General features: G+C 39.0%; 1 protein-coding gene across 6 annotated transcripts in view; it reads left to right on the top strand.

Moving 5' to 3' along the window:
• STYK1 (serine/threonine/tyrosine kinase 1) overlaps positions 1 to 5304 on the top strand; it is a 39708-nt gene extending 34404 nt beyond the window's left edge. For all 6 annotated transcript variants that reach the window (XM_070494838.1, XM_070494837.1, XM_014845582.3 and 3 more), the window contains one exon: positions 1577 to 5304. In XM_070494838.1, the coding sequence (XP_070350939.1) occupies positions 1577 to 1781 (205 nt within the window). In that variant the 3' untranslated portion in view covers positions 1782 to 5304. The remainder of the gene's footprint in view (positions 1 to 1576) is intronic.
• The last annotated feature ends 11087 nt before the right edge of the window (positions 5305 to 16391 follow it).

Here is a 16391-nt window from a genome sequence, read left to right as displayed (position 1 = left end):
AACATTTAAAAAGGTTAAATTATTTATAAGAAGGCAGGAGAGAATATAATAATATTAATAGAGATTTCTATTAAAATTGTTACCATTTTGTAAATTTTTCATCATTGAAAGGGTAAATTTCTAGCACCTGGGTTTCCCAATAATAAAGTTACTGTATCGAACATATTATAAATGTTAAATATCATAACTGTATATTTATATGTGTATATGTATATACACACATACACATATATATCCACTCACACACAGAGTATAGTGATACTGGCTGGGTATACTAGAATGAAATTGCTGACAAATATTTTTTGTAGGCTTTTTATGTGTGAAAGACTATCCTTGATATGGGGCAACACAACTGATAAAGTACCTGATCTTGAAGAACTTATCATTTGGATGAGGAGATATCTGAAACATGAAAATCAACACAAAGTATGAGGCAACAAGTAGAACGATTAAAAGCTCAGATTCATCTCATAGAGTCAAAAACACACATGTTTAGTCCTAGTCCTGCTGCTTTACTGTACACTATTTACTTATCTTAAAATAGATATAATGATAATCCTACCCCAAAGTTATTGTGAAGCTAAAATGAAATAATGCAGGTTAAGTTCCCCTGCCATGACTGATGGAATAAGTTCTTGGTAAATGTTAGCAGTGTTATTGAAGTAGCATCTTTTTCAAAGTCTCACGGTACAGCACTAAAGTCTGAGGGAAGAAGCACAGTGTGGGCTGAGGTTTATAAGGGAAGGTTTCATAGAGGAATTGAGACTTAAACCTGTAGGAAATGATGATCATGGAGATGATATTTAAGGAACTGGGAATAGCATGAGCAAAGACAGGGTTGGGTGTTCATGACCACATCTAGGGCATAGCAAGACACTGGCTGGAGGAGATGGCTTCAATTAGGCAAGGCCTATGTGGTAGAGAAGCCAGTGGGAAACCACTGTAGGTTTTTGAACAGAGATGAGACATGATGAACAGTGTTTGAAAACAGACTACATTATAAATTCTTGGTAAACTGGATTGAAGAAAAGAGACAGATTAAAGGTAGTAAATACTTTTATCTAGATTAAGGCAATTTCCTGGAGAAGCTAAATAAAGGAGGGAAATGACCTGGCTTAATGGAAGGAAACATCTAATTACATTATCCAAAATTATTATGAATCATATTATTCCATAACTTCTTATTTTCCTGGCTGTAATGTAGCTTGTACTGGTAGATAAGTTATAGCAATGGTCTGGAATGCTGCAAGTTAGTAATATCTAAAGATAAGAGCACAACTTCTGAAAGAGTTTTTGGCAATAGAATGAAAAAAACCCCTGTTTTGTCATACTGATTGTAGTTTGAGAAATCTTCAGTCATTTCTATTATAAAAAGGGTCCTGTTGAGAAGATGATATTAAGAGACTTAGTATTAAGAGGAGGACAAGGAATATTATTCTCTGGGAAGAACATGAGACAGGACAATGAGAAGTAGATTAAAGAACTACAGGGTGTTTTTGTTAAGGTTTGCTGGGAAAGGAGACATGTTCCTCAACATTTCCCTTGTCAAGGAGTCAGTTTCTCGTTTCCCTTTCAGGTATAGTCTTATGAAGTCCTGCTGGCGCTGGAGTGAGGACAGCCGTCCCTCACTTAGAGAGCTAGACTCACGCCTCGAAACTGCTGCTCGAACTGCAGATGACAAGGCTGTGTTGCAAGTACCAGAGTTGGTAGTGCCTGAACTGTATGCAGCTGTAGCAGGCATCAGTGTGGAGAGCCTCTCCTACAGCTACAGCATCCTTTGAAGATCCCAGGACAAGAAACATTTATGAGTGATCGTAAACTCTTGGAACCAATTCCTCCAAGAGCAGAGAATAGTCTTTCTAGTGGGACATAAAGAGAGAAATGGGACATGGATCTTGGATCTTCCCCTACATATTCCCTAGATACCTGAAATGATGCTAGATGAGGCTCTACATACCATATGACCTTGAGACTGAGAAATACAGTTTCATTTCTGCTGTACCAATCCTAAAGACCCAGGGTAGAAATGGTGGATAATGTCATTGCAAAGGAGGTTTTAGAAATCTGCAGTATTTGTTGAAGCATGGCACAAATAAGCAGGTCCCTCCAACCACAAGCTAGCTTCCTCCTGAAGCATGCTTTTATCTCAACTATTAGAAGGTCCTGAGAAATTGGAATCAAATGAGGGAATAGAAAGCCAGTGAAGAAGTTGATGAAAAAGTAAATTAAAGATTTTATTTGCTAAGGAGTATAGATGTGGACCAAGTTCATCCTTCAAAAAGAAAGAGGAGGAAGTACATAAACTTCTTCAGTTCTGGTCTCTTCATGCAGGGCTGGAGGAGAATAATGAAGGAATACTTCTGAGTTTTCTATTGGCTATAGATAAGAGAAAGATGGTCCCTTTTATCTAATTCTGAGAGAGTGGTACCCTGTTGGTACTACTTTTAACTAGAAGCTGGAGGGGTCAGTTCATGATAAAGAACATTCAATATGTATTGTTCATCGGCTAGCTTCCTGGTCTCCATAAGACTATGGAAACTGAGCCTAAGAGTCAGTCAGGTCAGCGATGAATATACTATGTGTGTATTTAATAAATAGGAACTGTGGAAACCAAGCAAGAATGCTTAGTAAGCCAGAATGTCTTTAACAAGGGCTAAAAAAGGATACATACTGAGATGGAAAGATGGTAGCTTCTAATTTTCAATTATGTACTGATGTACTGTGAAACTTATTTCATTAAATTAATATTTATTGAGTGAAAGTAGGCTTTTTTGGTATATGGCTGCCAAAATCTCTACAATAGAGAGGATAAAAATAATTAAATGGAAATTAATGTCAATAGAAAAATTCAAGAGACAATCTACATTGTCACAAAAGGGATTCCTAATGTGTAAAATGGGGATAATATCTACCTCACAGGGTTGTTGTGAGGATTGAATGAGAGTATGTCTTTGTACAGTATTTGGCACATATCATGTGCTCAATAAATGTCAGTTTCCTTTCTTTTCCCCTTCCTATCCTAGAAGCTTTCATACCTTTTTAATTTAAAATCTACTATGGCCAAGAAGAGAAGCTCAGTCTGTCAGTCACACTGCAAAGCAGACATGGCTAGAGATGATGGTGTGGTGCAAGTACCACATGACTAAAATGATAAAGTCATCATTTTTGTGTGAGCTTCTGGATGATGACAGTGGTCTCCTACTATTTCAAAATACTGAAATATCATGATGATGACAATTCAGTAGAATGTGTGATCTGTGATTTTAAAGAATACTCTGGGAGGGACATTTACGGCTGCTGTAGGAAAGATGACTGGCAATTAAAGTTTTGTAGAAGTCAGAGTCCTGATGGAGTCGTGATGAGTCATCCAACTGAACAATGATCCTTGCACTGAGGGAATACCATAAGGACCAATCAGGATTTAAATGGGTGGTAAGCGGCAGTAGGGAGGAGGGAGGTGGAGTGGCTTGGCACAAAATGATAAAGTCCTGTGGAATTTCATTGTTGCTTCTTGGCTGTTCATTGAAGTCAAATTTATAAAATATTTATTTATTCAACTATTTTTTAAAAGTTGTGTGTTAAGGCCATCTGTGCCAGACACTGTGTGAGGTGTTAGATAACAGAAACAGCTTTTGATTACAGTCTAGAAAGTAAGAGATTATATACATATTTGTGTGGGTATTTGTTAATCACAAATTGTGGTAAGGGCTATGAAGGAAAAGTAGAGGACAGTAGAAGGGAGTATAAAGTGAGGCCCACCCTGAAGAAATGGCATTAAAGCTGAGACCTTAGAGATGCGTAAGAAGGCCTGACAAAGAGTGAAGAGAAGAGCCTTCCAGGAGAAGGACTGTGTGTGTGAAAACTCTGAGGCAAGAAAAAAGCATAGTTTATTTGAAGAACAGCAAGGAGGTAGGTGGGGTGGGGGCAGAGTAGGAGGAAAGTGACGCATAATGAAACAGAGCATTGCTCTTCCATACTATGTGTTAATATTAGTTTTGGTAGGAGGGGAAGAAGCAGACATTTGCTATTTTAAATTTTTACCATAATTTTGTTTTTCTGGATACAGCTCTGGAAAACTGAATACAGTAATCATTTATTCTAAGAAAACTCAGTCTTTTCCCTCACTTGGCCAGGGTTTTTCCAAAAGGTGGGTTATATTTCTGGTATCTTTGATTTATCAGCTAAACTCGATATTTCCAAGCTAATGAATGGAAAAGAGAATTGAAATATTTACCATTTAATCATGTTGAATCCCGATTAGGATTTGCTTTGTTGCTTTGATTTCCCCCTCCCCCAATCTTGTTTTTCCAATGTATTTGTTTTCTTAAAAAAAAATTCCTGCACAGCTGGGAACTGAGCAAATACCCACCTGGATACAGCGTCCAGTTGAAACTTGACAATGTAGTTTAACTTAGAATAGTGTGAACTAGTAGTTTTCAAATCATACTTATACAGAACAGTGTTTTTCATGCTAGATTTAGGTATTTTGTTGTTAAAATTGAATAATACAGATTTTTTCACCATTTTTAAAGAAAAAGTAAGTTAATGGGTAGAATTTTCTTAATCTTAACCTTGCTGTAATAGTTTTTATGAAATTTTTGCTTTACTATAAGTTATTAAAACAAATAAATAGGTAGCAAATACATTGGAAGACTGGGAGGATAGCTTATTATGCTTAATTTAGTGGACTGTTTTTATTTGTTTTGGACATAAATATTAGTGTTTATGCTATTTGTTAAAAGCATATAATATTGCCATATGCTTGAAAAGATTATTAGTTTGAATAATGGAATTAAATATGTCATCATGTCATAATAATCTAGCAATAGCTCCAAGTGCTCACCATATATGAAGATATCTGAGAGATAATGGTGTGGAAATTTTGGTGTTTCTGCATGATGGTGGTTCTCTTATTAAAAAAGTAATGCCACTGACTGGTTAAAAAGACATGTACAGTTAAAAATTCCATAGAAAAATCTATTATAGAAGAGAGGAGAGAAAGCTGGGTGGATGGAATAAAGACTGAAATAGACCATTTCATTCTGACATTTAAAAAAATTTTAAATTACCTTAGAATGTTGTTTTAGACCATAAAATACTCTTGATTTACTACTCTGATCCATTTAATGGAACAAGATAGACCTCACAGCTTTTGTTCTGTAAATACAAGATCAAAACTATTCAAAAGCTACTGATAAAAGAATGAAAACAAAAAAATATCTTCTCTAGTGTTTATCACAGGAAAGTCAAAACATTTTTCTGAAAATTATAATTAAAATTATTTGATAATTTTAAATAGACAAAGGCAAAAAAATAGAACAGCCATGAGAGATCAAAGGAAGAGAGAATTTTAGACACAGGAAAAATCAGCAGAACATTTTAAAGGATGAAGTTAACAATTATAAGAAAGAATCATCTCTGACCCTAGCCCTCTGACTTGATTATCACCATGAAGCTGAAAGCAATAAACTTTTAAAAACTCTAGTGGGGAACCATTATTTTGTCAATGAATATTATGTACTTGATTAAATCACTAAGCCCTAATTTCAGCTGAAGTTGGAAATGTTTACTTCTTTTTTTATTGTGGTAACATTGTTTTATAACATTATATAAATTTCAGGTGTACATCATTATATTTCGACTTCTGTGTAGACTACATCATGCTCACCACCCAAAGACTACAATCCATCACCACACACATGTGCCCAATCACCCCTTTCACCATCCTTCCTCCCTCCTTCCCCTCTGGTAACCACCAATCCAATCTCTGTCTCTATGTGTTTGTTTATTGTTGTTTCTATCTTCTATTTATGAGTGAGATCTACAGTATTTGACTTTCTCCCTCTGACTTATTTCGCTTAGCATAATACCCTCAAGGTCCATCCATGTTTTCACAAATGGCCAGATTTCACTTTTTTATGGCCAAGTAGTATTCCATTGTGTATATATACCTCATCTCCTTTATCCATTCAGCCCTTCATGGGCACTTAGGTTGCTTCCAAGTCTTGGCTATTGTGAATATTGCTGCGATGCATACAGGGTTGCATGTATCTTTACACATTTGTGTTTTCATGTTCTTTGGATAAATACCCAGCAGTGAAATAGCTGGATCATATGGTAGTTCCATTGTTAATATTTTGAGGAATCTCCATACTCTTTTCTATAGTGGCTGTACCAGTTTACACTGCCACCAGCAGTGTATGAGTGTTCCCTTTTCTCCACATCCTCTCCAAAACTTGTTATTTCCTGTCTTGTTAATTATAGACATTCTGACAGGAGTGAAGTTATATCTCATTGTAGTTTTGACTTGCATTTCCCTGATAATTAGTGATGTTGAATATATTTTCATGTGCCTGTTGGCCATCTGTTTGTCTTCTTTGGAGAAATATCTGTTCAGATCTTTTGCCCATGTTTTAATTGGGTTGTTAGTTTTCTTGTTGTTGAGTTGTGTGAGTTCTTTATATATTTTGGATATTAACTCCCTATCAGAGATATGGTTTGCAAATATCTTCCTCCAGTTGTTAGGTTGCCTTTTCATTTTGTTGATGGTTTCCTTTGCTGTGCAGAAGCTTTTTAGTATGATCTAGTCCCATTTGTTTATTTTATTGTCATTTCCCTTGCCTGGTCAGACATGGTACTTGAAAATATGCTGCTAAGACCAATGTCAAAGAGCATACTGCCTATCTTTTCTTCGAGAAGTTTCATGGTTTCAGATCTTACATTCAAGTTTTTAATCCACTTTGAGTTAATTTTTGTGTATGGTGTAAGACAATGGTCTACTTTCATTCTTTTGCATGTGGCTGTCCAGTTTTCCCAAAAAAACGTTTATTGAAGAGAGTTTCCTTTCTCCATTGTATGTTCTTGGCTCCTTTCTTGAAGATTAACTCTCCATAGATGTATGGGCTTATTTCTGGGCTCTCAATTCTGTTCCATTGATCTCACTGTCTGTTTTTGTGCCAGTACCATGCTGTTTTGATTACTATACCTTTATAGTATATTTTGAAATCAAGGAGTGTGATACCACCAGCTTCGTTATTTTCTCTCAGGATTGCATTGGCTATTTGGTGTCTTTGGTTGTTCTATATGAATTTTAAGATTCTTTGTTCTATTTCTGTGAAAAATGTCATTAGAACTTTGATAGGGATTGCACTGAATCTGTAGATTGCTTTAGGAAGGAGGGGCATTTTAACTATGTTAATTCTTTCAATCCAAGAGCATGGAATATCTTTCCAATTCTTTGTGTCTTTTTCAATTTCTTTCAACAATGTTTTATAGTTTTCAGTTTACAGGTCTTTCACCTCCTTGGTTAAATTTATTCCTAGTCATTTTATTCATTTTGTTGCAATTATAAATGTGATTGTATTCTTAACTTCCGTTTCTGCTACTTTTTTGTTACTGTATAGAAACAGAACTGATTTTTGTATGTTGGTTTGTATCCTGCAACTTTACCATATTCATTAATTATTTCTAACAGTTCTTTAGTGGATTCTTTAGTATTTTCTATATATAAAATCGTGTCATCTACAAATAGTAACAGTCTCACTGCTTCCTTCTAATTTGGTTCACTTTTATTTATTTTTCTTGCCTGATTGCTCTGGCTAGGACTTCCAATATTATGTTAAATAAGAGTGGTGAAAGTGGGCATCCTTGTCTGGTTCCTGTTCTTAGAGGCAAAGCTTTCAGTTGTTCTCCATTGAGAATGATATTAGCTGTGGGTTTGTCATTTATGGCCTTTATTATGTTGAGGTACTTCTATACCCATTTTATTCAGTGTTTTATCATAAATGGATGCTGTATCTTGTCAAATGCTTTCTCCACATCTATTGAGATGATCATGTGATTTTTATTCTTCATTTTGTTAATGTCACTGGTGTATAACACTGATTGATTTGCAGATGTTGAATCATCCTTGCATCCCTGGAATAAATCTCACTTGATCATGGTGTATGATCTTTTTAAAGTATTCAATTTGCTAGTATTTTGTGGAGGATTTTTGCATCAATGTTCATCAATGATATTGGCCTGTAATTTTTTTGCGTGTTGTCCTTGTCTTGTTTTGGTATCAGGATAATGTTGGCTTTGTAGAATGAGTTAAGAAGCTTCCCATCCTCTTCAATGCTTTGGAAGAGTTTAGAAGGATAGGTATTAAGTTTTCTTTGAATGTTTGGTAGAATTCACTAGAGAAGCCATCTGGTGCTGGACTTTTATGTTTTGGGAGGTTTTTGATTACTGTTTTGATCTCCTTACTGGTGATTGGTCTACTGAAATTCTCTATTTCTTCTTGATTCAGTTTTGGAAGGTTGTATGATTCTAAGAATTTATCCATTTTTTCTAGATTATCCAATTTGTTGGTGTATAGCTTTTGACAGTATTCCTTTATAATCTTTTGTATTTCTGAGGTGTCCATTGTAATTTCTCCTCTTTCATTTCTGATTTTATTTATTTGAAGCTTCCCTGTTTTTCTTAGTGAGTCTGGCTGAAGGTCTGTCAATTTTGTTTATCTTTTCAAAGAACATGTTCTTAGTTTCATTGATTTTTCCTATTGCTTTTTTTAATCTCTATTTCATTTATTTCTACTCTGATTTTTATTATTTCCATCCTTTTACTGATTTTGGGCTTTGTTTGTTCTTCTTTTTCCAGTTCCTTTAGGTGCACTGTTAGATTGTTTATTTGACATTATTCTTTTTTGTTGAGGTAGGCCTGTATTGCTATAAACTTCCCTCTGAGAACTGCTTTGCTGTATCCCATAAATTTTGACATGTCATATTTTCATTTTCCTTTGTCTCCAGGTATTTTTTGAATTCTTCTTTGATTTTGTTGTTGATCCAGTCGTTGTTCAGTAGCATTTTGTTTAATCTTCACATATTTGTGGCTTTTCTGATTTTATGTAGTTGATAACTAGTTTCAGACTGTTGGGATCAGAAAAGATACTTGGTATTATTTTGATCTTCTTAAATTTATTGAAACTTGTTTTGTGGCATAATATGTGATCTATCCTGGAGAATGTTCCATGTGCATTTGAAAAGAATGTCTATTCTGTACTATTTGGATGGAATGTTCTGTATATATTACTAAGCCTGTCTGGTCTAATGTGTCATTTAAGGCCAATGTTTCCTTATTGATCTTCTGTTTGGATGATCTATCCATTGGTGTAAGTGGAATGTTAAAGTCCCCTACAATTATTGTGTTACCATCTATTTTACCTTTATGTCTGCTAATAATTGCTTTATATTTTTAGGTGCTCATATGTTGGTTGCATAGATATTTACAAGTGTTATATTCTCTTGTTGGATTGTTCCCTTTATCATTATCTAGTGTCCTTCTTTATCTCGTTACAGTTTTTGTTTTAAAGTCTACTTTGTCTGATATAAGTATTGCTACCTCAGCTTTCTTTTCATTGCCATTTGCATGGAGTATCTTTTTCCACCCCTTCACTTACAGTTTGTGAGTGTCTTTTAGTCTGATGTGTGTCTCTTGTATGTAGCATATATATGGATTTTTTTTTTGAGGAAGATTATCCATTAGCTAATATCTGCTGCCAATCCTCCTGTTTTTGCTGAGGAAGATTGTCCCCAAGCTAACATCTGTGTGCATGTTCCTCCATTTTATATGTGGGGTACCTGCCACAGCATGGCTTGATAATCAGTGCATAGGTCCATGCCTGGGATCCAAAATGGTGAACACCATGCTACCAAAGTGGAGTGCGCAGACACAACTGTTATGCCACTGGGCCAGCCCCTGGGCTTTGTTTTATCTCCAATTGGCCACTGTATACCTTTTGATAGAAGCATTTAGTCCACTGACATTTAAAGTAGCTATTGATAAGTATGTACTTATTGCCATTTTGCTACTTTTTTTCTGGGTGTTTTAATAGTTCTCTGTTCCTTTCTTCTTCTCTTGCTGTCTTCCCTTGTAGTTTGATGGCTTTCTTTAGTATTATGTTTGAGTTCCTATCTCTTAATTTTTTCTGTATTTATTATAGATTTCTGGTTTGTGATTACCATGGGGTTTATATATAATAACCTACATATATAGCAATCTATATTAAATTGATATTCTCTTTAGTTTGATCTCTTGCTAAAAGTTCTACTCTTTTACTCCCCACCTCTCACATTTTATGATTTTGATATTATATTTAACTTCTTTTTTGGAAGAGCCAAGATGGCGCCGTGAGTAGTCCTCTTTGTCTCTCGCCCTTCGAGTCTACAATTATTTGGACACTTATCGCTTGACAAAGGATATCCAGACAGCATCTCAGGACGTCTGAGACACCCACGCGACTATACATCGGAAGGCGGATGGACTTTCCTCCGGGAGGATGTGGAAATAGGTGAAAACTCTCCGACCCCGACGGGAAGCCTAGTACCCGCAAGCGGCTTTCTTCCAACGGACGCCCCCAGAGGATCCACACACATCTAGGGCAGCAGCGAGAACAGAACAGAGGAGCGACGGTGGAAACAGGTGACCAGAACCCTACCTAAACCCCCTGCAATTACTCCTAAACGCAGAGGGAAACTTTGGAGTTGCACACCTGAGCCCGCGGGGAGAGTCTCTCCCCGCCATTGGCGGGGAGACCCAGCCTGGTGCTCGGGGCGCCCGGAGGGTCCCAGAGAGAGACAAGGAGGGCACGGAGATCTCCCAGCTGCCGTTGCCCGCCCCGTGGGACTAGGGATTGCCGGAGATCTCGGACAGGACCGGGGCCGGGGGAACTTTCAAAGGCCGGTTCTGCGACCCGGAGGGGAAGCACCGGAGCTCCGCCAGGCAGCAGACAAAACTCTCTGTCTGCCATTAGCAGAGGGGCCACGCCCAGCATTCAGGGCTCCCGGCAGAGGCCCGGAGAGAAGCCCTGAGGGCGGGGCGACCCCCAGCTGCCGTTGCCCACCCCGTGGGACTAGGGATTGCCGGAGATCTCGGAGAGGACCGGGGCGGGGGGAACTTTCAAAGGCCGGTTCTGCGACCCGGAGGGGAAGCGCCGGAGCTCCGCCAGGCAGCAGACAAAACTCTCTGTCTGCCATTAGCAGAGGGGCCACGCTGAACATTCACGGCTCCGGGAGAGGCCCGGAGAGAATCCCAGAGGGCGGGGCAACCCCCAGCTGCCGTTGCCCGCCCCGTGGGGCTAGGGATTGCCAGAGATCTCGGAGAGGACCGGGGCGGGGGGAACTTTCAAAGGCCGGTCCTGCGACCCGGAGGGGAAGCGCCGGAGCTCCGCCAGGCAGCAGACAAAACTCTCTGTCTGCCATTAGCAGAGGGGCCACGCCCAGCATTCAGGGCTCCCGGCAGAGGCCCGGAGAGAAGCCCTGAGGGCGGGGCGACCCCCAGCTGCCGTTGCCCACCCCGTGGGACTAGGGATTGCCGGAGATCTCGGAGAGGACCGGGGCGGGGGGAACTTTCAAAGGCTGGTCCTGCGACCCGGAGGGGAAGCGCCGGAGCTCCGCCAGGCAGCAGACAAAACTCTCTGTCTGCTGTTAGCAGAGGGGCCACGCTGAGCATTCACGGCTCCTGGAGAGGCCCGGAGAGAATCCCAGAGGGCGGGGCGACCCCCAGCTGCTGTTGCCCACCCCGTGAGGCTAGGGATTGCCGGAGATCTCAGAGAGGACTGGGGCTGGAGAGAGTTCCAGAGACCCAGCTTAGTAGCCTAGGGGGAAACCCTACAGGCTCACAGCAGCCTTAGGGAAAGCCTCTGCACAGCACCAGTAGAAGGCACCCAGCCGCCAGCCACAAGGCTGGAAGACCCCAGGGCAAAAGCAGCATAGCTAGGTGTACTAACCACAGACTGTAGAAGATGCCAATAGCTCTCCTGCGACCCATAGAGGACAAGTGAGATTTGGTGGGTGCCGACAGCAACGGAGCGACAAATATAAGTGATCCCACCCCTGGCCGCTGGAAAAGCCCATAACACCATTGCAGACCCCAAGGAGAGAGCACATCTAGGTGGGCTGCAACAGTAGGCACCTGCAGCCTGAAGCCCCCCTGTGACGGCCCCCACGGCAGAGGAGGGAATCCAAAGGGCCACTGTGGCTATGAAGAGGGGCCCAGGCCCAGTTAGCAACTACAGACAGGGTTCCTGGTTGGTGAAGCATAAACAGCTGCTCCCCCCACCGCAGCAGCTGAAACAAGTGAAAGGAGCAACTAAACTCTATCTCCATGCGGAGGCACAAATCAACAACATCAAGCAATATGAAAAAATACATTAAATCTCCAGAACAGAAAGAAAGCAACAAATACACAGAAAACAATCCCAAAGAAAATGAGATATATAACCTAAATGACGATGACTTCAAAACAGCCATCATTAAGATTCTCAATGAGTTAAGAGAGAATTCTGACCGACAACTCAACGAGTTCAGGAGCTATGTCACAAAAGAGTTTGATACGATAAAGAAGAACCAAACAGAAATATTGGAAATGAAGAACACAATAGAGGAGATTAAGAAAAATCTAGATGCTCTGAACAGTAGGGCCGAGAATATGGAGGAAAGAATTAGCAATTTGGAAGATGGCAATATAGAATTGTTGCAGGCAGAGGAGGAGAGAGAAGCAAGACTTAAAAGATATGAAGAAACTCTCCAAGAATTATCAGACACAATTAGGAGATGCAACGTAAGGATTATAGGTATACCAGAGGGAGAAGAGAAGGAGAAAGGGGCAGAAAACCTATTCAAAGAAATAATGGCTGAGAACTTCCCAAATCTGGTGAGGGAGATGGATCTTCAGGTGACAGAAGCCAATAGATCTCCAAACTTTATCAATGCAAGAAGACCAACTCCATGGCATATAGTAGTGAAGCTAGCAAAAGTCAACGACAAGGAGAAAATATTAAGGACAGCCAGGCAAAAGAAACTAACCTACAAAGGAACCCCCATCAGACTATCAGCAGATTTCTCAGCAGAAACTTTACAGGCTAGAAGAGAGTGGAATGATATATTCAAAAATCTGAAGGACAAAAATCTACAGCCGAGAATTCTCTACCCAGCGAAAATATCCTTCAAATACGATGGAGAAATAAAAACTTTCCCAGATAAACAAAAATTAAGGGAGTTCATTGCCACAAAACCTCCTCTTCAGGAAATCCTCAGGAAAACCCTCATTCCTGAAAAATCCAAAAAAGGAAAGGGGCTACAAAACCAAGAGCAGAGGAGATAAGTAGAAGGACAACAACAGAGAGTAGCAGCTCTACATCAGAACAGATTAAACCATGGGACGAGAAACAAAGGAAACTGAAGAAAACCGGAAAACAAGACACAAAATGGGAGTGGTAGGCCCCCACGTCTCAATAATCACTCTAAATGTAAATGGACTGAACTCCCCAATCAAAAGACACAGAGTGGCAGGATGGATCAAAGAACAAGATCCAACAATATGCTGCCTCCAGGAAACACACCTCAGCCCCAAAGACAAACACAGACTCAGAGTGAAGGGATGGAGAACAATACTCCAAGCTAATAATGAACAAAAGAAAGCAGGTGTCGCTATACTAATATCAGACAAGGTAGATTTCAAAGCAAAACAGATAAAGAAAGATAAAGAGGGACAGTATATAATGATAAAAGGGACTCTCCACCAAGAAGACATAACACTTATAAATATATACGCACCCAACACAGGAGCACCAAAATTTGTAAAGCAACTCTTAATAGAACTAAAAGAAGACATCAACAACAATACAATAATAGTAGGGGACCTCAACACACCATTAACACCAATGGACAGAACATCCAGACAGAAAATCAACAAGGAAATAATAGAATTAAATGAAAAATTAGACCAGGTGGACTTAATAGATATATATAGAACACTTCATCCAAAAACAGCAGGTTACACATTCTTCTCAAGTGCACATGGAACATTCTCAAGGATTGACCATATTCTGGGAACCAAAGCAAACATCAACAAATACAAGAGAGTTGAAATAATATCAAGCATCTTTTCTGATCATAACGCTATTAAACTAGAAATCAACTACAAGAAAAAAGCAGAGAAAGGTGCAAAAATGTGGAGACTAAACAACACGCTTCTCAACAAACAATGGATCATTGAAGAAATTAAAGAAGAAATCAAATATTATCTGGAGACAAATGAAAATGAGAACACGACATACCAAATCATTTGGGATGCAGCAAAAGCAGTCCTAAGAGGGAAATTCATCGCAATACAGGCTCACCTCACTAAACAAGAAAAAGCTCACGTAAGCAACCTCAAACGACACCTAACGGAACTAGAAAAAGAAGAACAAACAAAGCCCAGAGTCAGTAGAAGGAGGGAAATAATAAAAATAAGAGCAGAAATAAACGATATTGAAACAAAAAAGACAATAGAAAGGATCAATGAAACAAAGAGTTGGTTCTTCGAAAGAATTAACAAAATTGACAAACCCCTAGCCAGACTCACCAAGAAAAGAAGAGAGAAATCGCAAATTAATAAAATCAGGAATGACAGAGGAGAAATCACAACAGATACCAATGAAATACAAGAGATCATAAGAGAATACTATGAAAAACTATATGCCAACAAATTGAACAACTTGGAAGAAATGGACAAATTCCTAGACTCCTACAATCTCCCCAAACTGAATCAGGAAGAAATGGAGAATCTGAATAGACCAATCACAAGTAAGGAAATAGAAACGGTAATCAAAAACCTCCCCAAAAACAAGAGTCCAGGACCAGACGGCTTCTCTGGAGAATTCTACCAAACATTCAAAGAAGACTTAATACCTATTCTCCTCAAACTGTTCCAGAAAATTGAGAAAGATGGAGAACTCCCTAACACATTCTATGAAGCCAACATCACTCTGATCCCCAAACCTGACAAGGACAACACAAAGAAGGAGAACTACAGGCCAATATCACTGATGAACATAGATGCAAAAATCCTCAACAAAATTTTGGCAAACCGATTACAGCAATACATCAAAAAGATTATACACCAGGATCAAGTGGGATTTATACCAGGGACACAGGGATGGTTCAACATCCGCAAGTCAATCAACGTGATACACTACATCAACAAAATGAAAAACAAAAACCACATGATCATCTCAATAGACGCAGAGAAAGCATTCGACAAGATCCAACACCCATTTATGATAAAAACCCTCAGTAAAATGGGTATAGAAGGAAAGTACCTCAACATAATAAAGGCCATATATGATAGACCCACAGCCAACATCATACTCAATGGACAAAAGCTGAAAGCCATCCCTCTGAGGACAGGAACAAGACAAGGGTGCCCACTTTCACCACTCCTATTCAACATAGTACTGGAGGTGCTGGCCAGAGCAATTCGGCAGGAAAAAGAAATAAAAGGAATCCAAATAGGTAACGAAGAAGTAAAACTCGCGTTGTTTGCAGACGACATGATCTTATACATAGAAAACCCCAAAGAATCCATAGAAAAACTATTAGAAATAATCAACAACTACAGCAAAGTAGCAGGGTATAAAATTAACGTGCATAAATCAGTAGCATTTCTATACACTAACAATAAACTAACAGAAAAAGAACTCAAGAACTCTATCCCATTCACAATCGCAACGAAAAGAATAAAATACCTTGGGATAAACTTAACCAAGGAAGTGAAGGATCTATACAATGAAAACTACAAGACTTTCTTGAAAGAAATAGGCGATGACATAAAGAGATGGAAAAACATTCCTTGCACATGGATTGGAAGAATAAACATAGTTAAAATGTCCATACTACCTAAAGCAATATACAGATTCAATGCTATCCCAATCAGAATCCCAAGAACATTCTTCACAGAAATTGAACAAACAATCCTAAAATTCATATGGGGGAACAAAAGACCACGAATTGCTAAAGCAATCCTGAGCAAGAAAAACAAAGCCGGCGGAATCACAATCCCCGATTTCAAAACATACTACAAAGCTACAGTGATCAAAACAGCATGGTACTGGTACAAAAACAGGTCCACAGATCAATGGAACAGAATTGAAAGCCCAGAGATAAAACCACACATCTATGGACAGCTAATCTTCGACAAAGGAGCAGAGGGCCTACAATGGAGAAAAGAAAGTCTCTTCAACAAATGGTGCTGGGAAAACTGGACAGCCACATGCAAAAGATTGAAAATTGACCATTCTTTTTCACCACACACCAAAATAAACTCAAAATGGATCAAAGACCTAAAGATTAGGCCTGAGACAATAAGTCTTTTGGAAGAGAATATAGGCAGTACACTCTTTGACATCAGTTTCAAAAGAATCTTTTCGGACACTGTAACTCCTCAGTTGAGGGAAACAATAGAAAGAATAAACAAATGGGACTTCATCAGACTAAAGAGCTTCTTCAAGGCAAGGGAAAACAGAATTGAAACAAAAAAACAGCTCACTAATTGGGAAAAAATATTTACAAGCCACTTATCCGACAAAG

The sequence above is a fragment of the Equus asinus genome, chromosome 22, assembly GCF_041296235.1.
Source record: "Equus asinus isolate D_3611 breed Donkey chromosome 22, EquAss-T2T_v2, whole genome shotgun sequence".
In the NCBI taxonomy this organism is placed as follows: Eukaryota; Metazoa; Chordata; class Mammalia; order Perissodactyla; family Equidae; genus Equus; species Equus asinus.
Note: the sequence above shows the minus strand (reverse complement) of the source record. Positions and strands in the feature narration are given on the sequence as shown.